At 36.6% G+C, this 24,422-nt stretch overlaps 1 protein-coding gene across 3 annotated transcripts in view; it reads right to left on the bottom strand.

Moving 5' to 3' along the window:
• The window catches only part of OSBPL1A (oxysterol binding protein like 1A), a 222,336-nt gene that overhangs the window by 132,885 nt on the left and 65,029 nt on the right, over positions 1 to 24,422 (bottom strand). For all 3 annotated transcript variants that reach the window (XM_019656152.1, XM_019656153.1, XM_019656154.1), the window contains 7 exons: positions 15,333 to 15,394; positions 15,191 to 15,235; positions 13,725 to 13,798; positions 13,547 to 13,610; positions 9,990 to 10,088; positions 8,670 to 8,792; positions 701 to 782 (listed from right to left, as the gene is read on the bottom strand). In XM_019656152.1, coding sequence (XP_019511697.1) covers positions 701 to 782; positions 8,670 to 8,792; positions 9,990 to 10,088; positions 13,547 to 13,610; positions 13,725 to 13,798; positions 15,191 to 15,235; positions 15,333 to 15,394 — 549 coding nt within the window. The remainder of the gene's footprint in view (positions 1 to 700; positions 783 to 8,669; positions 8,793 to 9,989; positions 10,089 to 13,546; positions 13,611 to 13,724; positions 13,799 to 15,190; positions 15,236 to 15,332; positions 15,395 to 24,422) is intronic.

Here is a 24,422-nt window from a genome sequence, read left to right as displayed (position 1 = left end):
AAAACATCAGAGATAAAGTCTAAGAAACATGATAATTCTTTAACAAAGTAATTTTTTCTCAATACTTAATTTTTGTATTGGGTCTTATATCGGATTGTATTTTGATTTTTGATGTATTTATAGTCAACTCATAATTCATAACTAATGGGCAGTGAAGACATAAAAAGTGTAACAGTAGATTAATCATAGCTAGACAAGTTCATGTATATATTCTTAGAATTATAAAAGGTTAAGACCTGGAAACAACCAATCCGTTCAATAATAAATGAGAAAACTGAGGCTCACAGAAGTTAAACGTACTATTCAAAGTAAGAACTAGTAAGTGATAGAGCAAGGATTCAAACCCAAGAGTTTCACTCCGAATTCCAAGTCTTCTGACATTCATAAACAGAATTTCCATTGCACAACCAAAATGAGTTTACAGCCCCAGAACATTAACTTTATTTTTCTTTTTCTTAAAAGAATAAAAACATTTTAATATGTAAAACAAACGTCTTCCATGCATAGAAATTTTAAATAGCCCTTTTAAAATTTCAAAATAGTTTTATCAAATGGAGTGCTAAATTCACAACCAAAAATTATTTAATATGTATAGTCAATCAAAACTACAAAGGTCAATATCTATAATAATGGGTTGTATTAAAGAGTGGTGGGAGGTTTTTTTGGTAGTGTTTGTCTATTTCTTTTCTTTCTTTTTTACCTTTAGCCATGTCACACTCCTTAATCATTTTGAGAAAGCTGGAAATTTCCCTATCTAGTCTCTGCTGGCATGTCTGTGCTTTCTAGAAAAGAAAAAAAAAAGAAGGCAAAGTTAAAACAAACTAATGAAGAGCTTTTACATTTCAGATGCTTTAATGTTTCTATCAAAACATCTAGTTCATAGGTTGATACATTGTAATAATTGAGACATGTTCCTAACAGAGAAAATTTCCATAAAAATTGAATATAACATTTAACCACATACAGGTTAATAAAAATACTTCTTAATTTTAAATACAGTCAACAACGGCTGTGTAGATGCCATAGAAGTGCATTAATTACTCCTAATAAATCATTACACACCATAGGTAGAGGATGCCAAAAAAATGTATACACATTTTAAGAAAGGAAAACTTTCTTAAAATACACATTTTAAGAAAGGTATATATATTAAAATATATACTGATAACAAAAGAGGAATACAAGTCATGTGTATACATTTTTTTGACATCTCCTTAGAACCCTGGTATATCTGAGGAGTTAGATTTCTGATGTATTAACACTTTCAGTGGGCTTAAATTCATTGAGAAATTAAAAAATACATTCCTTAAGAATATATTTTTAAAACTGTTTGTTAAAAAAAATCCAGGGCCGGCCGAATGGCACTTTGGTTAAGAGCTGGCTTGGGACGCCAGCTCTGAGCAGCAGGGCCCTGGTTCGGATCCCACATGAGGGCCAGTGACACTGCCCTCTACAGCTAAGATGGTGAAAAACAGCTCGACCTGGAGTTGGGCTGCTGTGAGTTGCCAGTGACGGCGTAGGCTGCAGTGAAGCTGCAGTGGGCTGCCATAAGCTACCATGTGTGACCGGCAGCCAGAGTCAGCAGCCGACAGCCGGTGTGAGTTGCCAAGAGCCGCCGTGAGCAGCTGTCCAGAGGGCGGCGACCAATCTGCCTCACCCGGGAAGAGCGCAATGATGATACCAACATGGGCCAGTGAAGAAATGTCCTCCACAACTAGACTGAAGAACAAAAGGACAGCAACTTGTCTGTTCCCCTTCCCCTGATTCCCCAGTGCTGTTTCCCTCCCCCAATTCCCCAGTAAAATCTAAAAAAAAAAAAAAATCCAGATGGTACTAACATTTGGAAATCACAAGTTGGTTTTTGTTCATGCAATCTAAATGCATACAACCCCCACACAATCAGATGAATAAGGACATTTTCTGGAAAAACTTATAAAAACAAGGTAAAGTCAATTACAGAAAGCATCATTCCTTATAATTTGAAATTTCTCCATATATGGAACCCTAAAAGCAAAACATGGAGTTTCATGATATAAGCTGAATCCCATCCTTCGTTTACGAGTATATTTGGAAGTCCAAAATGAAAAATTAGATAAATCCATTTATTATATTAACAATGTAACTTTGGAGTTAATTTTATTTATAGTTTCCCTTTAAAGAGGTGGAAGAATAAGCAAGAAAATTATCATTGTAAAGTTGGTTGGTTATGGCAATAAAAATACTTATTCTGAGAACCTTGACCTTATTAATATTAGAATCACACCATTATAGATAGAATAATATATTTAAGTGTTATGAATTTTCCCTACTTTGTATTCCTAATCTCAACTGGCCCAACACTAAACATTTTTTATTGCCCCCCAAATCAGATCTATGTGCCAAGGTGACATAGGTAAGCACCCTTTGCTCCTTTTTCCTCTTATAAATTTTTTAGTGCTTATGAAACTCAGCACAACCACACTAGAATTATTCATGTTACCACATTAGTGTCAGGCAATATTCTCTTGAAAATCGACATTACTCTGCTTTGAGAGCTCTAACAACATAAAAATACAATTTACTTTTTTTTAAGAGACAGAATACTTACACTATGCAATTTAAAACTCCACAGAAAGTGAAATGGTATGATGGATAATTTTTCAGACAGCCTGGGAATACAGGTTGAAGGCAGGAAAAAAAAGTCCATTTGGGGGCACTGCAAACATGCACTGCCACCAAATGTAACACTCATAATTTATTAATACAAAATCGTCATTTTCACTCTATGCATATTTAATACGCCTGCCCATGTTCAAGACAAGACTACTGTTTTCCTTTTAATGGTGATAGCTGGATACATAAAAGTAAGCACTGGCTTCATTTGCAGACTGCAAATCTGTAAGAAACATGATCGTTCCTGATGTTATAATTAAAGACAAGAATCACTATCCATAGCATCATCCTCAAACACCTGAATCCTATTCAACTTCCTTTAGCGTGTGTTTCCTTGAGTGATGAGTTCCTTGTCTTAAAAGGTACACAATAGGTTATTTGGAGAAGGTTCAATCTCCGCATACTGTTTTATGGTTGGGTACAAGATGTGTCTTCTGTTCTAAACAATTAGTGCCGTTTAACTGATACTAAAACAAACAAACAGAGGAACAATAAACTATAACACATTCTTCAATTTGCTGTAATTTCATCTTTGCAGCTACTGGTTATATTATGAAAACCGAAAATCTGTTCGTGAAGGTTAATGTTTATGAGTTCTTTGCAGAGACTAGCATGGTGTCTTATTCTTGACTTCTATGCCATTAACCTTATGGGGAATATGGGACTCTCTTTAGGTTTTAATTTTTATTTATTCTGCATCTATGGAATGCCACTATGAGCAATGTCCTAATACTCAAAGTGTGACAGTATTTTAAACCCTTGCTATCTCGGCACAGAACACAAGGACAGGCTCATACCTGATGCGAGGACTGGAGGCCCCAAGAGCCCCCAGCTGAGCAGCTGAACCACATTCACAACCCGGATCCCCTGCTCCCACCTTTGCCCACCCAGGTTTCAGCTGTTTTTGTTTGATTCAAGTTGATGTTAAGCTGCTTTATGATCCCTGTCCTATGAGACAGCTTAAAAATGTGTATCAAAGGGTGAGCATTGAGGGAAGAGTTGACAAAGAAGAGAGAGGTCATTAATTTCAGGCTATCTGCTACAGACAATCCACATTTGGTTAATTAAGAACAGCAGCAGGCTTCTACTCAGGAATCAAAGGAGCAAACTACTGACACACACAACATAGTGAGTGAAAGAAGACAGGCACCAGAGAGCACATACGCAGTGTGATCAAAAACTATGGTGAATGTTTAAATTTTTAAAAATGTATTACAGTAAGACACATTGCCCTTATCCCCCTCAAAATACTCCCCCTTGCTTCAAACACACTTATCCTATCATTCTTGCCACTTTCTGAAGCAGTTCTGGAAGTCCTTTTTCGTGACTGTCTTTAGTTGCACTGACATGGCTGCCTCGATGTCCTGAACAGATTCAAAACATTTACCTTTCATGGTTATTTTGATTTTAGGGAAGATCCAGAAGTCGCATGATGCTAGATCCAGTGAAGAAGGTGGATGAGGACACACCGTAATGTTTTCATTTGACAGAAACTGCCATACCAGAAGTGATGTGTGACACGGAGCATTGTCATGATGGAGGATGATTTATGGCACACTTTAAAACACACCTCTCAACCATAACTCACACCCAACTGACTGCACTGAACAAGCTGAAACTTGTCACACACTGTTATTAAGGTTCCATGCGCCGTTTCCCATAGTGAAGATCCCTGCCTTTCCGCTGGATGGCACTCAGCAGCAGCAGTCACCATATTTTGTGATCACAACAGAAAGGCTCCGTGTCACACATCATTTCTGGTATGGCAATTTCTGTCAAATAAAACATTACCGTGTGTCCTCATCCACCTTATTCACTGGATCTGGCACCGTGTGACTTCTGGCTCTTTCCCAAAGTCAAAATGACCATAAAAGATAAACGTTTTGAATTGATTCAGGACATCAAGGCAGCCACAACAGCGCAACTAAAAACACAAAAAGTGGACTTCCAGAACTGCTTCAGAAAGTGGCAAGAACGATGGGATAAGTGGGTTCGAAGAGAGGTGGAATATTTTGAGGGGGATTCACGACAATGTGCCTTTTACTGTAATACATTTTTTTAAATTTAAACATTCACCATATTGTTTGATCACACCTTATATGATTCCATTTACATGAACTTTTAGAACAGGCAAAACTGACAGTGCCTACAATGGCAGAAGGCACATCTGTGGTTACCTGACATGAATGTGGAGGGTATTGTCTGGGAAGGGGCACAAGGGAACTCTGTGACGTGATAAAAATGTTCTGTATCTTGACAGAGATGGTGGTTACACAGGGTATTTGCGCTTGTTGAAACATCAAACTAAAGACACAAAATGCATGCATTTCATTGTATAAAAATTATACCTCAATATATTAAACTTTTAACTAATAGACTATAGAACTCTGATAACTTTCCTCCTTTCAGAAAATAGCCAGTATTGTGAGTGCTGGTACCCCAGTACTCATCTCCAAGTCTTCCTAACTCTAGCCCCATACTACATCTTCCCTCAATCTAAGTAAATCCCTAACACATTTATTCTGTTTAGTACCAGGTGATTATTATGGCCCTGCTCTGTAATCTTCTTCATGTTTTATCTTGCAATAGATATTTACACAAAGTAAAAAAAAAAAAAAAAGGATGTACAGAGAGAGGCAACTCTTCCTCACACACCTATCAGCCGTACAGTCCCTGCTTTCCCTCTTTCCCAGCCTCAAAGCAAAACTGCTAATAATTTCTCATCTTTCCAGGGATGACTTAAGCCTACACAAATTTGTGGGTGCACATCCCTACATTTTTTTCTCCATAGTAGCATAATATAACATTTTATACCTTGCCATTATCACTTAAATATAAATCTTAAATATTTTTATATAAATCTGCCTCATTCTTGTATGGATATACCAATCTTTATGTATCAGTCCTCTGTTGGTGCACATTCATCTTTCTGGACATTCATATTTTAATTAGGAATCATTTATTCTTTTCGTTTTCTTCTTAAAGATTTTATTGGGGAATTGGGAGAAGGGAACAGCACTGGGGAATCAGGGAAGGGGAACACACAAGTTGCTGTCCTTTTGTTCTTCAGTCTAGTTGTGGAGGATGTCGCTTCACTGGCCTATGTTGTTATTATCATTGCGTTCTTTCCAGGTGAGGCAGTCACGTGCTGGCCATTGGACAGGCGCTCACAGTGGGTCAGGGCAGCTCACGAAAGCGCACGCCCCCGCTACTGGCCAGCCCCACTGCAGCCTATGCCGTCGCCAGCGACTCACAGCAGCCCAGCTCCAGGTCAAGCTGTTGTTCACCATCTCAGCTGTAGAGGGCGCAGCATCACTGGCCCTCATGTGGGATCTGAACCAGGGCCTCGCTGCTCAGCGCTGGCGTCACAAGCCAACTCCTAACCACTGCACCACTCGGCCGGCCCCAGGAACCATTTATTCTTAAATCAGGAAAGTTTGATATTACTTTCTCATTTGGTTAAAATTTAGCATCATCTGCTTATTACTTCTTATAATAAGGAGTTCAGATTCTGTAGAATCAAGATATATTCAACAAATAAAACACCACTTTGCTAGTACCACCCCAAACCTACGGGCCTATCCTAGCTGTGTCCAACAGAACTCTCCACGATAATGGAAACGTTCTGTATCTGCACTGTCTATGGTGGCAGCTACATGTGACTATTGAGCATTTAAATGTGTCTAGTTAAAATGAGGATCTGAATTTATGATTTGAGTCTAATTTATTTAAATGCAAATAGCCACATGTGACTAGTAGATATCATACAGTTCTATACCAATACTGTGTTTGAATTTCTCTTCCAATTTTTATTTCTGAAATATTTTCAAGTTGCCATTAAGGCAACAATCATGAGGCCAATATTTCTATGATTCGTCTAATACTTTTCTCTCTGGAGGCCTAACTGCAAGGCAGTGACAGACAGACAGAGAGCTAAGAGAAAATGTTTTAAGTTTTTGGGGGCCTTCATTTTGGGTTGAAGTAAACTGAGATCAAAAGTACCATATGGTCAGCTTTTTCAGTGTCGACAACATGTTTTCCCCTAATTTCTTATAGGTCTACTTACAAGTCTAAAAGCATGTTGAGGAAATAAGGTTAGTTTATGTTAATTCGGATGGTTTTAGAGTATTCCAGTCCTAGAGTTCCTAATTTCCTTTAGAAAATTAGATGTCTGTAGACATCTAGAATAGGTGTTTCGCAAATGGGTCCCAGAATTTCCTTGCAACTTAAGAACCCAAGGATCAAGGGCATTCTGAAGCCAGTCTCCCACAAGCTACAATTCCACATACTTCAAAGCTCATTTCAGATTTTACCTATTTTGGACCAACTTTCAGAAGCTGTGACAGAGTTAAGATTCATGGAATTAGCATTCAAATTGTTGGACAGAGAAATGTCTCTAACCTGCAAAATCTAAAAGTGCTGAACACTGGCTAAAACTCTGACTTCAGGTGCTATAAAATCTACAGCAGAAATTTCATGGCTGTAAAGTTAGCAAAGACACAATATTCAAATGAGAGGTATGTGAGGTATAGTTGAGGCTGAGAACACGAAAATTTGAAAACTATGCTAAAGAAGAAATATTTCTTTAAAAAATTTTTAATATGTAAATTAGTACACTTTTATTTTACCTGTAACTTCTATTAAAAAGATTTTACAATTACCCCATATAATCCTGGAAAGATATTGGCATACTCTGTAAGTCCTTCCAGGTTTTATCATTTACCTTATATTGAGGGTAGATAAATAGGAAAGGATTTCTTTTCACTTAGGGAATACTAAATAAAAGTTAAAATATTGGGTTGTCGGAAAAGTCATGACATATTTTTTCTATGTTTTTCGTTGCAAAAATGCATCATGACTTTTCCGACTACCCAATATTTAGCATTTTCATTTTTTACTTTTAACATTATTTTTACATTTAACATTATTTTGGCCATGGATATTTAAGTCTTCTTTATTTATCCAAACAGTTTTAGGGTCCTTTAGATGCTCTGTTTGATGTAACTTTTGCAAAGCTCACTGATCTGAAAATTATGTTCATGATTATGACATTACACAATAGGCTTTAAAACAGAAGGAGTACCAGTAAAACCACTGTCAATAAATTCTGGGGAATGTTTTCAACACAACATGAAAGAACTCAAATTCTTTAATGTTTCATCATAAATTAAGACAAAGGATCAAAAGAGTCAAAATCTCTTACTAATTTAAATGTATAAGGCTCTTATTATAACTCCTTAGGTATTAGCAAACTTAATTTCAATAAAGTTGTTGATTTAAAAACACTCAAATACTACAAGTAATTCATTTCATTAAAAAAAAAGAATTAAACTTAATAGGCAAATTCATATGCTCTGACATAATTATTTGGATTGAAACTCATCATCCTTTCATAGTTCTAATTCTTCCAAACCCAATTCCCACTTAAAAGGTACAGCCAGAAAATTTGTGGCAAGACAAAAATATCTATTTCATTTCAATTACAATGCATATGTTGATATTTCTGTAAGGATATGGTATTGGTGTCACTTCAGATGAGGGCCTCTCCATTCATTACTGACATTTTAATTTATCTCTAATCAAAATTTACAGATTACAAGTGGTTTTAAATGAAACTACTGACCAGGAAACGTATTGCTGTGGTTGCATTATTTAAACTCTGAAATGAGCAGTAAAGTCATAAAGGGCAGCAAGTCAAGTTATGGATGTGCCCCCTACTGGCAGCAGTTTTCAAATATTATAGAATGGCAATCTGATTACAGCAACGTGAAAATTTTAACAAAAAAAGATACATATGCCTACATCTTTAGAGAGTATCTACAGAGACGTTTGATAGTATCACCATAACAGAGACATTATGAATAGCCATAGAATATTACTAGACAAAGAGCAACCCAACCTCCACAGTCAGAAATCTTAATTTCAAAACCTCGCAATTAAAAAAATTTTTTTTAATTCATGATAAAACCTGAATGACAGAATTAGCTATCAAGGTCAGGTTAAGTTTTCCTGTTTACCTCTAATGATTCCTTCAAGTCTACAGCAGAAATTGCATCTTCCTCTTCATCATCAGTCAACTGGTCCTGGGAACAGTAGTGAGTGCTATAAGCAGAATGCTCTTCTATTGCTTCCAGCCAGTCCTGAAATAATACCGGGATTTAAATAAAAGTGAAACGCATTTTTACTCAAAAGAGGTAATATGACAATCTGGAAAGTATAAAGTTTGCATGGAGAAAAAAATATTATGGCCTAAGAAAATAAACAACCAACAATGAAATAATGATGCAGATCTCTTGTCCATGACATGTCTAGATAAAAAATTTCCCAATACTTTAAAAAAATAGCATCTATAAGCTTATATATTCATTAGTATTAAAACTCAAATGCATTATAAAAACTAGATAACGGATAGAGAATTTTTCACTTGAAATTATAGGTTCTCAAAACTTTTGAATAAATTATTGTATAATAATGTATCCAGAAACAATTTTACTAACTTGCAATCAAATTATAAGCACAAAAAACTTAGATCTTTTTAAGAGAGTCAACAATTGCCCTGATCCTTTAATTTGTACTTTGTTGTTTAAAAAATCAATGATTTCACAAAAAGACAGAATATTTCCCCTAAAAATACCTGTTTTACTTCTTCTTCATTTCTTATAGCATTACTCTGGGTCAAATCTTACCATTTTATGAAATGTTGGGACAGTCATGACTTGGACTGTTTAGGGTTCTTAGCAGGGCCAAAATTAACCACTTTGAAAGACAGATTCTTTCAACCCCTTACAAAATTTACAAAAAAAAGATGGGGCTACAAACACTGCTTCGATCTAAAGGAATGTGGATTCTCCATTAAATAGCTGCTCTGTGAATTTCTGTCACATGAGTCCTAATTTCGTTGCTTGCTGCTATTGTTCAATTTACCAAAAAGACTGAGTTTACACTGTAATAAATCACAGCACCTGGATTGGTGTCCAGGTTCTGTCACTTGCAAGCTACGTGACCTTGGGAGATCTCCTCAATCTTACTGTCTTCAGTTTCCTCACCTACAAATTAAGAGGCAAACTAAATAATCATTTAGCTTTTCCCCCAAAACTAATGAGGGCCCCTTACATTAACAGAATAAAAAATGGAAAAAAAAATTATGAACAGAAAATTCCTCTAGGCACAAATTGATAAAGAACTAATTCTTAAGCCAAATTTCAAAAGTTTCATATAATAGAATTGCCTCCATTAAGAAGGTACAATGAACAAGATTTGAGATGGTAATATTGAACTTATCTTCTTTGTTTCTAAGTGTTAAGTTTCATAAAAGATAAAAGAATCCATAAAATTACCTCTCTTGACTGTCGAAGGCTATTCTTAGGAACCCTGAAGCCATGAACAGTGTCATCAAAGCATTTAATAAAGAAGAGGCAGCTATCAGTGGATTTTACCTTGGATATAAAGAAGTCAGTAAGGCAATACCATCCATGCACATAAAATACAACTCTGAAATTACCTACATATAAAATTAAAGGTTTTAACATGACTTAATTGTACCCAATTTAACATTCAAAATACTGATTGATAAAAATTAGGAGAAAAATTGATACACTGGAAGTATCAAATGCATTGTAGCTTATCTATGTCAAATCTGGCTTTCATATTCTTACGTACTCAAAGAAAATACTAATAGTCCACTAGGTATGTAGTTTTAGTTTTATCCATTCTATTAAATATAGTTTAGCATGCACTTAGGCTATAAAATCTTTTAAGTATCACAGCTCCAAATTCTTATTCATACCAGTCTCCCAAGCCTTTTGTTGGAGCCAGAGTGTAGAAAAATGTTTGAACTGAGTGTAAAAGAACAAGGATAGATAAGATTGATAAAGAAGGAGAAAAAGGAAAGAAGAAGTAATTGTGTCTTTTTAAAATATAAATTTGGAAAGTGAGGAGATTTAAGAATGGAAAAAGATAGACTTGTGCTGCAAGAGCCTACCAGAAGACCTCTCCACCCCCTTGCAGAAAACAACTATAAAACCTAGACACAAAACAAACAGCCACTACCTGAAAGAACTGGAGAGTGAACAAAAGCTGACAGACTGTTATGGGGGGGAGGGGGGGACACACATTCTCTTGGAGGAAAGGAAACAAGGAGCTTTGCCATTGAGTTCCCATCCCCAAAGTTTTTCACCTGGGACTAAGTACAGTCCGCAAAGTGACACAATAGCAAGGGCACAGGTAGAAAAATCCAGTCTTTCTGTCTTTGGTAATTAAAAAAGCAAAGCTGGGGAGCCATAAATACTAAAGAGAGTAGGGGAATCCCCAAGGGAAAGGGACAGAGGAGGGATCCCCAAACTCTGTGTATTCACATCTCTAACCAACGCACAGAAGAAATTCAAAGCAGTCATTTAAATACAGCCTATCAGAATGCAGACCAGAGCTGCTGTCTAAGAAACAGCTTATAATCCAAACCTAGCCAAGAAAATGACCTGCTGAAGCAAAGGAAATAACATTTAATAGGGAAAATAACAGATTCCAAAATCTCCAGAACCTAACATTCACAATATTAAGATACAATCCGTAATTACCTGACACATGAAGAAGTAAGAAAGTGGAACACATTCTCAAAATAAATTTAATTAAAAGGCAAAAATTGTCAGAATGGTTGCTAGGGACCCAAATATATACTATCTACAAAAGACAGAAAATAAAAAATTTTAGATAGGTTGAAAGTACAGAAATAGAAAAAGAGAGACTATGCAAACAGTAAGCGTAAGAAGGCTTGAGTGGGACCAGCCGAGTGGCTCAGTTGGTTAAGAGCTCACTCAAGGGTTTGAGCTCTGAGCAACAGCGGTTCGAGTCCAGCCCGAGCTGAGCTACCGCTGAGCTGCCAACAGGTGGCAGGATGGTTCAGCTAAAAAAAAAAAAAAAAGAAGGCTTGAGTGGTTAATAAGTGTTGGTGAGGATGAGAAGAAACAGAAATTGGAGTCTTTGTGTACTATTGATAATGAACGTAAAATGATACAGCTGCAATGGAAAACAGTATGGAAGTTCCTCAAAAAATTAAAAATAGAACTACCATATGATCCAGCAGTTCGACTTCTAGGTATATATCCAGAAGAATCAAAACAGGATCTTGAAGAGATATTTACACACCCATGTTCACTGCAGCAATTATCATAGAAGCCAAGAGATAGAAGCAATCCAAATGCCCATTGATGGATGATGAGTGGGTAAATAAAATGCATTGTATACATGCAATGGAATATTATTCAACCTTAAAAAAAAATCCTGTCATATGCTACAACATGGATGAGCCTGAGGACATTATGCTAAGTGAAACAAGCCAGTCATGAAAGGACAGATACTGTATGCTTCCATTTATATGAGGTACCTAGAGTAGTCAAAGTCATAGAAACAGAAAGTAGAACAGTGGTTGCCAGGGTTGGGGGTGTGGGAAATAGGGAATTGTTGTTTAATGAGTATATAGTTTCAGTTTTGCAAGATGAAGACGTTCTAGAGGTGGATGATGGTGGTGGCTGCGAAATAATGTGAATGCACTTAATGCCACTGTACTGTGCACTTAAAAATTAAGATGGTACATTTTATGTTATATGTAGTCTACCACACTTTATTTAAAAACAAAAAACTTGTAGCTGTAATCACCTGTATTAGAGAAGAAAAAACATCTCAGATCAATAACTCAAGCTTCTACCTAAAGAAAGTATGGGGTTGTCGGAAAAGTCATGACGTATTTTTTTGGTTTTTCATTGGAAAAATGCGTCATGACTTTTCCGACAACCCAACAGATTGAACAGAGCCTGCCTTACAGCAGTCATTCAATGAATGCCCATTAGTTTGTATCGATATGCACTGAAATGTATTGATATTCATAAATGTAGGCTTGAAACAGACATTTATATAAGAAACAGAGGTGAGGCATAACATAACAGGAGCTATCCATTCCAGAGAAGTTAAACACCAAAATATTTTGAAAGGGCAGCAGGAGCAACTGTTTGTTTTTTTGTTTTGTTTTCAGGTAGGTAAGGATGAGATAAAAGATCCAGCTGAGGAAAAACCTTGGTATTAAGTAAAAGAATCAAGAGCAGGAACAGAAGAGAATGGCCAGGATTACATCAAAAGAAGGAACAAAAAAATTAATCACGTGGGTAAGACTAGAAAGAGGTTCCCTCCCTGGCCTGGTCTGATGCGAAAGGTGGAAGGCGTGTGAAGACACTGAAGGGACCAGCTTGTCATTAGGTTGTAATGCTGGAGAATGTGACTAAGCCTGTGACTCCCCAAGGGAAATGCAGCTGGTACGAGTGTTCACAATGAAAAAGGCAGGTGCTGAGCTCTAAGGAGTGGACAGACAGCCACGGCATGCTGACAACCCTGAAGGACTTGAAGTGGGAACCAACGAGGCATGTCTAGGCTGCAGACTTAGACTAATCTTCAAAGAGGAAAAACTTGCTTTTTCTCCTGGTTGGTAAAACAGCCAGATGTGAATACAGAGAACCTAAGAATCCTGATTTTGACATAGGCTTTAAATAGAATTTTAACACCAGAAAATCTTTCATTGTCCTGATTTACCCATGTACAAATACACTCACACACACGGACATGCATATATGTATATATACACAAATACATACATACACATACAAAATGTTAAAAGCTTTGTGTAAATGTTTTTGGATCACTCATCTCTCATCCCACAATATGTGGAGATAAACAAAAGTTGGTTATAGTTTTAAAATGAAGATGCCCAACTTCACTTATTCTCATATAAAACCATATACAAGTACTTTCTACCCCAAGATTTAACAAGGCAGCTTATATAAATAATTTAGGGTAATCACTTGCAGAACTGATTTCAGGGGTTGAGCAAAAGATGCGTGTGTCATCCTACCGTGCACACTGCTTGAGTTAGGTGCTTGCATCCCTGGCGATAAATGTTATGGACTGCATCAGGCCTTCAAAATAAATATTAAATTATCAAGGTAAAAGGAAAAGAGATAAGTGAAAATGTTTCATCTTTCAAAATTTAGATGCTGAAATTTAATAAGTATAAAGATCATAATACTTACTGTTTCCTATACCATGAAAGGACTCCATGTTCTAACACTACCCAAAATAATCTCCAGCCAAAAAATCTTGAACTCTAAGGGAAAAAAATAACAAAGATTTTCCAAGCTAACATATCTAGATTCAAATCTTTGACAGTTAAGAAGTAATTAAACATTTATCCGTAAAGACATATGTGCTCTGATGTTCACTGCCGCTTTATTCACGGTGGCCAAGACATGGAAACAACCAAAGTGTCCTTTGATAGATGACTGGATAATGAAGATGTGGTATACTCGTAAATACACAATGGAATACTACTCTGCCATAAGAAAAGATGAACTAATACCATTTGCAACAACATGGACAGATCTTGAGATTATTATGCTAAGCGAAATAAATCAGACAGAAAAAGTTGAGAACCATATGACTTCACTGATATGTAGGATATAAAACTGAAAGCAACAAAGGAACAAGACAAATAAAGAAACAAAAACTCATAAACACAGACAATAGTTAAGTGGTTACCAGAGGGTAAGGGGGGTGCAGGGATAGAAGAAGAGGGTAAAGGGGCTCAAATATATGGTGATGGAAGGTGAACTAACTTTGGGTGGTGAACACACAATGTGATATATAGATGATGAAACCAATGTAATTTTACTAACCATTGTCACCCTGATATATTTTAATTAAAAAAAAAGAAGTAATTAAGTTATGACAGTTCTGAGTCTTTCAACTAGACAGAACTACTGAACATTAAAAAATGATCAAACATGAACTTAGGTACTAGGTGCAGAAATGAAAACATACCACTACAGGGTAACAGGAACAGAAGAAATGCCATATTGATAAGATCAACGATGAACACAGTTTATAGTTCTGACAATACTGTTCAGGGATATTTATAAGAAATATATCAGTTGTAGGCTTCAAAGACAATTTCCTCAAAGTTCCGAATGTACTTCTAAAAAAAAAATTATCCTAAATTTCTTTTATACAATATAAGCATACATGTACATAAATATATAGAGGGAGTGCTTGCAAGTAAGTGCAGAAGGAATTATGTCCTCTAAAATAGTTAATTATGGAAAATAACTGAACTCCAAAACACACAGAAATTTTTAGAAACAGAAAGACTATGTGGGCTCTGTGACAATTCATATATTAAATTCTTCCTAAGTCCTCCATGCTTCAATGTTCATAAAAAAATACTATAATTCTATGAGTAAGTAAGAAAAAAATGTATTTTCCCCACTCTGCTCTGTGCAAACTTGGTCACCTAAATGTCTTAAGACCATCAACATGAAAGACAGTAATTTCCATAAGTAGAAACCTAATAAAGTCCAGCCATCAAAAACGGCTGCATTATAAAACTCCAAGAATGATTAAATCACATATACTTCAGAAATAACTGAAAAAAATTTTAAACAAAAACAGAACACCTGAGAATTCTTTCTAGTGTTATAATTAAAAAACCACCCCAACCTACCTTCCAGAGAGGGCCTTCATATCGTTTCAATGTTTTGTAGAGGACCTATTGAAAAACATATTTTCATTAAAAATGCATCTATATATTTTAAGAATGAAATTTTTTTCTAAAAATTATGTAACTTTAATCCATTACTACATACCTTATTACCAAAAAGAATGTGTTTCACTTCAGCCCCCTGGGCAAGGTCAAGGGGTTTCTGATCTGTGTAAAATATGAGAAAAAGCCATCAAGAGCTTAGTTGCACTATAAAATTGACACTGCAATTAATTATAAAATTAATTGCACTATAAAATTATTCCATCAACTACACCTTTTTTCTTCTCCCTTGAAATTACCTTCCCAAAGTTGCCATCTCAATTATTTAGCTCCTTTTCAGTAGCTAACTATTAAACCAGCAAATCAGATTAACAACAGAACACTACAGGTTCTGTGATCATTCAAACTTTCCTGACTTAAGTCCCTATATTAGTTTCCTACAACTGCTGTAACAAATTACCACACCTTACTGGCTTAAAACAACATACACTTCTTCTCTTAGAGTTCTGGAGGTCAGAAGTCTGAAACGGGTCTCACAAGGCTAAAGTCAAGGTGTTGGCAGGGCTGCATTCTTTCTGGAGGCTCTAGGAGAGAATCTGTTTGCCTTTTCCAGCTTCTAAGAGCCACATCCCTTGACTCCTGGTCCCTCTCTCCATCCACAAAGCACATCATTCCAGCCTCTGCTTCCATCCTTACATTTTCTCTCTTGATACTCTGTTCCTTCAGCCTCTTTTCTGTAAGGACCCTTTGTGGTTACAATGGGCCCACCTGGATAATTCAGGATTATCTCCCTGTCTCACTCAAGGTCCTTAACTCATCACTTCTCTGGGGGCCATTATTCAGCCTAGCACAGCTACTCTTAGGCTACCTCACTGGAGAACAGCTAGTAGAGGTAATTCACAAGCTAAGGGTGTAATGGTCCACAACTGAGCATAAAAGGAAAACGTGACAGTGGAGAATGAAACTAGCAAGGTATTCTGGTAACATTCTCGACCTTATACATGCAAGAGCTCTATGTTTTGCCAAACAACAACAAAAGCGGAATTTGTTTATCAAAGTTGAGTTGTGAAGTGCGTAGAACTCTATATGAAAGAGGCAAACTAAAAAAAATCGTCATCTCGTAACCTCAGAGAGCTTGTAACTGCTACAGAAACAAAAGCAACATACAAATATTTAAAACAAAAAGTTGCCCTTCCAAATAGAATATCAGACTGGAACTCTGTTTATGAAGTGAATATATTCTACAAATAACCTTTTTTTTTTAAATTGTATTATTATTTCATTATTAAGGAATCCACTTTTATGACTATCCCAAAGCCCAGGCTGGGTTAACAGTAACACATCCTGGAGGTGACTATACCCCACTCTGGACTTCCTGGTTATAACCACTGTCTTCTCTCCCTACCTCAACTGAAGACTCATACTCATGAGGCCTCATGTAAGAGGCTTTTTCAGAGAAGAAGACTTTGTCTTCCCAGAAGACAACCCTCTACTTTGCTTTAATGAGGCAGAGAGCAACCTCAACCACAGACAGGTTGGCACCTGCGCAGGCCTCAATGTACAAAAAATCTTTTTATAAATACCAAACACCTGGTATGCATTGGGCAATTTTTTATATAAATATATCTTCCTAATGAGAGTCTATTATGCACCAATTAATATTTTAGGCACTGGCGACAGGCAGTGAACATGACTGAAAAGCCGGGGGGGGGGGCGGGGGGGGTTGTACAGAAAAAGGGAAAGAGCAATAAATTAATTTAAAAAGGTATATAACAGATAATAAACTCTGCTATGCCAATATTTTTTAAGTGAATGATTTGACATAGAATGACTGGGATACCATTTTAGATTAGAGATTGGGAGACTTTCAGAGAAAACCTCTGTGAGAAAGGAATATTTAAATTGAAAGGAAGAATCCAGCCTTGTGAAAATATAGGGGAAGGGCATACCAGCAGAGGGAACAGCTAATGCAAAGAAAGGCCCTGAAGTAGGAACAATTTAGTTGTCAAGAGATACAGTAAGAGAGGTACAGGGAGCCACATTATGTAAAGGCTTTGTAGGCCAGACCTTAGCAAGCTAGTATAAGGAATTTGAGTTTTATTTTAAATATGATGTAAAGCCACTGAAGGATTTTAAGTAGAAGAATAACATGATCAGACTTATGTTTAAAACTTTGTCAAAGTGTTAAAAAACATTTATAAGGATAATTGGGGAAATGTGAACTTGGCTATTTGATGGTTTTGTGAAATTATTGGGTCTTCGGAAAAGTCACAACGCTTGTTTGCAACAGATGGCACCAGTTCATTTTTGGAAGTACTAGAGTCATTCGCATCTATGTTATTGCTATGTCATTTGACAGCTGACAGTTCTAGCTTCATTCTAAAAAAAACTGAGCAATTTGTTGAGTTTTGGAGATTTTACAAGTTGAAGATGAAAGACCAAACTGTGCACTTTTGCCATATTTTACTGTTTTACTTCCATAAAGAGAAGAAAGCGCGTCAAGCTTGTGAAAAGTTGCATAAAGTTTATGGTGACTATGCTATATAAGAACGTCAGTGCCAACGATGGTTCACGAAATTCCGTGCTGGTGATTTTGATCTCAATGACGCTCCTCAGTCAGGGAGGCCCACCAAGGTTGATGACAACAAAATAAAGGTATTGATCGAGTCAAACCCACGTTACACAACACGAGTGATTGCAGAAACGTTGAACATCCATCATTCAAGCATTCATGGCCACCTGAAGAAGCTGGGATATGTAAGCAAGTTCGATATTTGGGTTCCGAATGAACTCAAAGAAGTTGATTTGACGGCGCGAATAAACATCTGCACTATGCTCAAAAATTATGGGAGCTTGGATAGGATGTGTTGCCACACCCACCATGCTCACCTGACCTTGCACCATCAGACTTCCACTTGTCTTGCTCTCTTCAAAACTCCATGTGTAGTATAACGTTCAATTCAGATGAGGCTGTAAATCAGCACCTTGTTCAGTTTTTCGCCAATAAAGGCAGGTCCTTCTATGAATGATGAATTACGAAGCTCACTGAAAGATGGCAAAAGGTTATCGAACAAAACGGGCAATATATCATTGATAGATCTTTGCTCTTTATATAACTAAATGACCTTTGAAAAACATAGACAAAATACATCATGACTTTTCCAAAGACCCAATATTATAATATTACTAATAGGATAATGCTAAAATGGCTGTTTTTTAATAGTTCTATTAAGATCTAATTCACATACCATACAATTCCATCTGAAGTATACAATGCAATGCTTTCTAGTATTTTCAGAGTTGTGCAACTATCATGTGGTTATGGTATTTTAAAGGAGCCCTTAATCATTTATAAATATAAGGAAGTATTTATAGATGAAATAACATATTTGGAAAGTGATCATTATTAATAATTCCTGATAGAAAGTGATGAGTACACATCAATTAATTATACTATTTTTTAAGCTTTGATAATTTCTATAATAAAAAATAAATGTAAAAAGATCACTGTGGCTGTTGTGTGGAAAATGGCTTATAAATGTGGACAAGAAAAAAGGATAATAGTCACAAAGCAATAGTAACAGTCTAGGTGGCAGACACTTGGTGGTCTGAACTAGAGAGTTAGCAGTAAAATGCAGACAGTAGTAAATATGGAGAGAAGTTCATGGGTTTGAGATTTGAGAGGTAGATTTACAGAACCACTAATGGGTAAAACTGGGGCTCTCCATGTATTACTTCTTTAGTAGGGAAAAAAACCTTTTTAAAATGTTAACTGAGAAATTAATAATCACCTTAGGTTTTCCAGCTAGCAGACGAGAAGATGTCTTATAAAAATGTCTCTCAACGCTGTTATTTTCATTCTGGCACTTGAGAAATTATTCCTTTAGGCAGCGAGGAGGACGCAATGTCATTTCTTTCATAGAATTCTGCCTTAATACCAAAAATAAATTCTGAATTCCTGCTAACTAGCTGAATTCCCAGTACAGAGCCCTCATTTCTGGATTCAACGCCAAAAGTGCCTGGCACACAGTAAGAATTCAACAAAATGCTTTTGAACTGAATGAAATAGTATCCCTACCCAGATGGGCACCATACCAGTCATTTCAAAATTACATTATATCTCCTATCAACCACAACAAAATAAAGTAAAAAATAGGAATGATCCAATATTTAAATTTTTGTATGATACAGATTTGTCCCTTAATGGACAAACTAAACAAAAATGTCAACACTCCTCAAATTAATTTACATAGAATGCAATTTCAATTAAATGTGAATAGTATTTTTACTAAAAATGTGTGAAAATTATTTTAGATGCCATCTGGAAGAATAAACAGATAAAAATGTTCAAGAAAATCCTCAAAAGAGAAAAGTGGTAAGGAAAAACTGTCAGATACTAAAACATTACAAAAATAATCATTAAAAGTACAATACTGGGAGAAGTGTTCATTCAAGACCTCTGTGCAGTTTTTAACTAGATTATTTGTTTTTTTTATCGTTGAGTTATATGAGTTCTTTATATATTTTGGATATTAGCCGCTGATTGGAGGCATTGTTTGCAAATCTCTTCTCCCATTTGGTTGGCTGCCTCTTTGTTTTGTTGATGGTTTCTTTTGCTATGCAAAAGCTTTTTAGTTTGATATAGTCCCATTCATTTATTTTAGTTTTTGCTTCCCTTTGTAGTCAAATTCATCAAGTCCTCTTTGAACCCAACATCCATAAGTTTAGTACCTATGCTTTCTTCTATGCAGTTTATTGTTTCAGGTCTTATGTTTAGGTCTTTGATCCATTTTGAGTTAATTTTAGTGTACAGTGACAGCAGTCTAGTTTCATTCTTTTGCACGTGGCTTTCCAATTTTCCCAGCACCATTTATTGCAGAGGCTTTCTTTTTTTCCATTGTATGTTTTTAGCTCCTTTGTCGAAAAGTATCCGACCATATATATGTGGGTTTATTTCTGGGTTTTCAATTCATGAAGACATACAAATGGCCAACAGATATATAAAAAAATGTTCAACTTCACTAGCTATTTGGGAAATGCAAATCAAAACCACAATGAGATATCACCTCACACCTGTTAGAATGGCTATCATCAACAAGACAAATAATAACAACTGTTGGAAAGGCTTGGGAGAAAAAGGAAACCTCATACACTGTTGGTGGAAATGTACATTGGTACAACCATTATGGAAAAAGTATGGAGGTGCCTCAAAAAATTAAGAATAGAATTACCATACGACCCAGCAAGCCCTCTCCTGGGTATATACCCAAAAAACCTGAAAACATTTATCCATAAAGATATATGTACCCCAATGTTCACTGCAGCATTATTTATGGTGACCAAGACATAGAAGCAACCAAAGTGTCCTTCGATAGATGACTGGATAAACACCATGTGGTATATATACACAATGAAATAACACTTTGCCCTAAGAAAAGATGAAATACTGCCATTAGCGACAACATTGATGGATCTTGAGATTATTATGCTAAGCAAAATCAGTCAGTCAGAAAAAGTCAAAAGCCAAATGACTTCACTCATATGTGGGATATAAAACTGAAAGCAACAAAGGAACAAGGCAAACAAACAAAAACTCATAGACACAGATAACAGTTTAGTGGTTACCAGAGGGTAAAGGGGAAGAGGGTGGTAGAAGAGCGTAAAGGGGGTCAAATATATGGTGATGGAAGGAGAACTGACTCTGGATGGTGAACACAAAGCAATGTATAGATGAAGTATTATAGAAATGTACACTGAAAACCTATATAATTTTACTAACCATTGTCACCCCAATAAATCTAATAAATAAAAATAAAGTGCAATACTGGCAAAGAAAGGAAGAGATGAGGAAATGCAATAGAAAACACACACAAAAAGTAAATTCTTCAAATGCATGAGCAAGGCAAAACAAAATAATGGCAAGGGAAAGATTGCTTGATAAAGGATATAAGTGATTAGTAAAGATAAGTGACTAGCAAATGTCTCATATCCTAACATACACTCTCACATCACTTTTGCTGCTCAAAACCCTGGAACCACACCCACAGACAGGGCTGGGTCTCTGGCTACTTTTCTAAAATTACCTATCCTCCCCCACTCGCCCTGCTTTAGGCACCCTGGCAGCTTTCTTCTTCAGATATCCCAAGTGCTCTCCCCCACACCCACCCCAAGTTTTCACACTTGCTTGCCCTCTGCTATCGATGTTCTTCTGCCAGATATCCTCAGGGCTCTCTCCTCCCTTACCCAATTCAGCTCTTTGCTCAGTCATTTCAGGGAGGCCTTACCAAAACCCTTTTCGAAAACAATAGCTCTTTCCCACTACCATCAGTCTCTATCCCTTTCATGCGATTTTATTTTTCTGCACCTTATCGCCTGACATTATATGTGTATTTATGTTTTATCTATCTCCTCCCACCAGAATAAAAGCTCCAAGAGCATGGGGACTGTTGGATTTTGTTCATTATTGGAACTCTAGCACATACAATATTTCTTGGCACACAGCAGAGGCTCAGATTTGATGAATAAATGAATGTGATTACAGATAAATCAGGAAAAAACAAAATCAAATATTTATCAAATCTCTACCTAGAAGAAATCAAAAAAGGGGATCAACAAATTTGATTAAAATTTTTAAACATCTTTGTTTTAAAAAAAGATTAACAAAATTTAATCATAGAAAAAATATAGAAATAATTGTTGTCCTTATCACTGGAGTTTTGGGGACAAAAATTATATTATATCCATGTGAAATACTACTATCCAAAAGGCGAGCCCTGAAGACTATGCTTCCAGTGACAGTATGAAAAAGCTGTTGATGCTTGATAAAAAGCAGGATTTTAATATGTCGATCCAATTTACAAGCAATAAACTAAAAGTAATAGAGACTTTCTGACGTGTTTGCCAGACCACACACTCACCATTCTCTGAGCACTGCCCTTTCCACACCCCCTAGGGAAAGGCTGCAGCAATGTAAGCTCCATGAAAGCAGGGACTTTCCTGTTTTTTGGGTTTTTTTCTTCACTGCTCTACATCTCCAGCTCCCGAAAAGGTATCTGGCACATAAGCACCCAATAAATTTGTTGAATAAACGAATGTTTTACTTACTATAGGTTCATAATTAGTGTTTTTATAATGCAGAGCAAGCCCCCTGTTTCTCTTGTCCTTTAAAATTCTCTGCCCTGGGCTTTTCTGTATAAATGTACAATGAGCTAGACAAGTTCTGTGAAAATCCTTGAGGATTCTGGCTGGAATTGCTTTGAATTTACAAATTAATTTGGGGGAGAACTATTAGCTTCTTGATGCTGAGTTTTTCCCACCCAAAATATTGTAGGTCTCTCCGTTTTTTAGGTCTTCTCTTTTTTGTCCTTCAGTTGTGTTTAAAATTGTCTCCACCAAAAATTAAGCATCTTTTGTCAAATATGTTTCTACTTTCTTTTCTGCTGTTACCAAAGCATCACCTTTTTAAAAATTCATTTTCTGTCACAATTAAATCATCAAGCTCTTTATCTACTGCCGTGGTCTTCCTTAACTTTAAACACACTTCAATTCCTTTTTGCCTAAAACATTTTCCACTTGGCCACGGAGCCATTCCTTCTGTGCTTAAATACTACAAAGTAGAAGGTAAGTAGTGCTGCCTCAGCCTCTTCATTTCCTGCTCAGTCCTTAACCCCTAACCCAGTTTGTGCTCAAGTACACAGTGCAAACTGCTCTTTCAAAAAGGACCCCTGGGCACTGTGTCACTGGATTCCACAGCCTTTTCTCAGCGTTTATCTTCTTCAGTCTAAGAAGCACATGACAACAAACATATCCTACTCCTTGACTCTGTATTTTACCTCTTCCTTTGGTTACCACGGAACTGGTATTTCCCTCATGTCCCCTGAGAGCTTCTCCTTCTCTATCCCCCCATTTCTCTTCTATCTTTTTATTCCAGGAAGAACGTATACCGAAGAGATACAGGGACATCATCTCTGGGTAAGAGACTTTGAGCTAACTCTTGAAGTGAGACTAGGGTTTACCAGATGAACAAACAGGAAAAGAGAGAACATATTAATCTTTTTAAAGCACCTCATCCCTCCACTGATCACCCATTTCTTCTTCAGGGTCCCCCCTGACCTTCCAAATTAAGGGGCAAATAGTCTGGCATTTCAAGGCTTTCCACTATACAAGCCTAATCTGCATTTATAGATTACCTAGTGATGCTACCCTTCACGCACCTGGATGTGCCAAACTGGGGCTGTCACCTAAACTTGGCTCATATTTTTCACCTTAATGTCTTTGCAAATAATCTTCCCTCTTCTTAGAACACCCTTTCTCAATTTCTGCTTATCAAAATCTTACTAGATAATAATGGTATTGTTTATATTTAAAAAGAAAAAACATATTGGGGAAGTACTGAAGTATTTAGAGATGAATTTATTTTTAGATCCTACTAAGACTTCAGGTCTATATCAAACACCTTTTTGTTTATGAAGGTGTTTCTAATCACCCAAACCTTCAACAAACATATTGCATGTAGAAGTGCTCTAGGCGTTGGGTAAACTACACAGTGAAATGTTAGCCCCGCCCAAGGGAGACAGCTACATAAGCCAACAATTACCACGGAGTATGATTTAGGCTACAATGGAGGTAAACATAGGGTCTTAATCCCACTTGTAACACACTTATCCCATTGTTCTTGCCACTTTCTGAAGCAGTTTAGGAAGCCCTCGTCCATGAGTGTCTTTAGTTGCACTGTCGTGGCTGCCTCAATGTCCTGAATTGATTCAAATCATTTACTTTTCATGGTCATTTTGACTTTGGGGAAGAGCCAGAGGTCACACAGTGCCAGATCCAGTGAATAAGGTGAAGATACACTGTAATGTTTTTATTTGACAGAAATTGCCATACCAGAAATGATGTGTAACATGGAGACTTTCTTTCTGTTGTGATAAAAAAACTACAGTGAATGCTGCTGCCTAGTGCCATCCAATGGAAAGGCAGGGATCTTCAATACGGGAAGTGGCGCACTGAACCTTAGTAACAGTGTGCAACAAGCTCCAACTTGTTTGGTTCAGTCAGTCGGGTGTGAGCTATGGTTGAGAGGTGTGTTTAAAAAAAAAAAAAAAGGTTTTTATTGGGGAATTGGGGGGATGGGAACAGTGCTGGGGGATTGGGGGAAGGGGAACAGACAAGTTGCTGTCCTTTTGTTCTTCAG

Source organism: Hipposideros armiger, unplaced genomic scaffold (assembly GCF_001890085.2).
Source record: "Hipposideros armiger isolate ML-2016 unplaced genomic scaffold, ASM189008v1 scaffold_255, whole genome shotgun sequence".
NCBI classification, from domain to species: domain Eukaryota; kingdom Metazoa; phylum Chordata; class Mammalia; order Chiroptera; family Hipposideridae; genus Hipposideros; species Hipposideros armiger.
The sequence above is the reverse complement of the archived record's forward strand: the minus strand, read 5'-3'. Positions and strand labels throughout refer to the sequence as shown.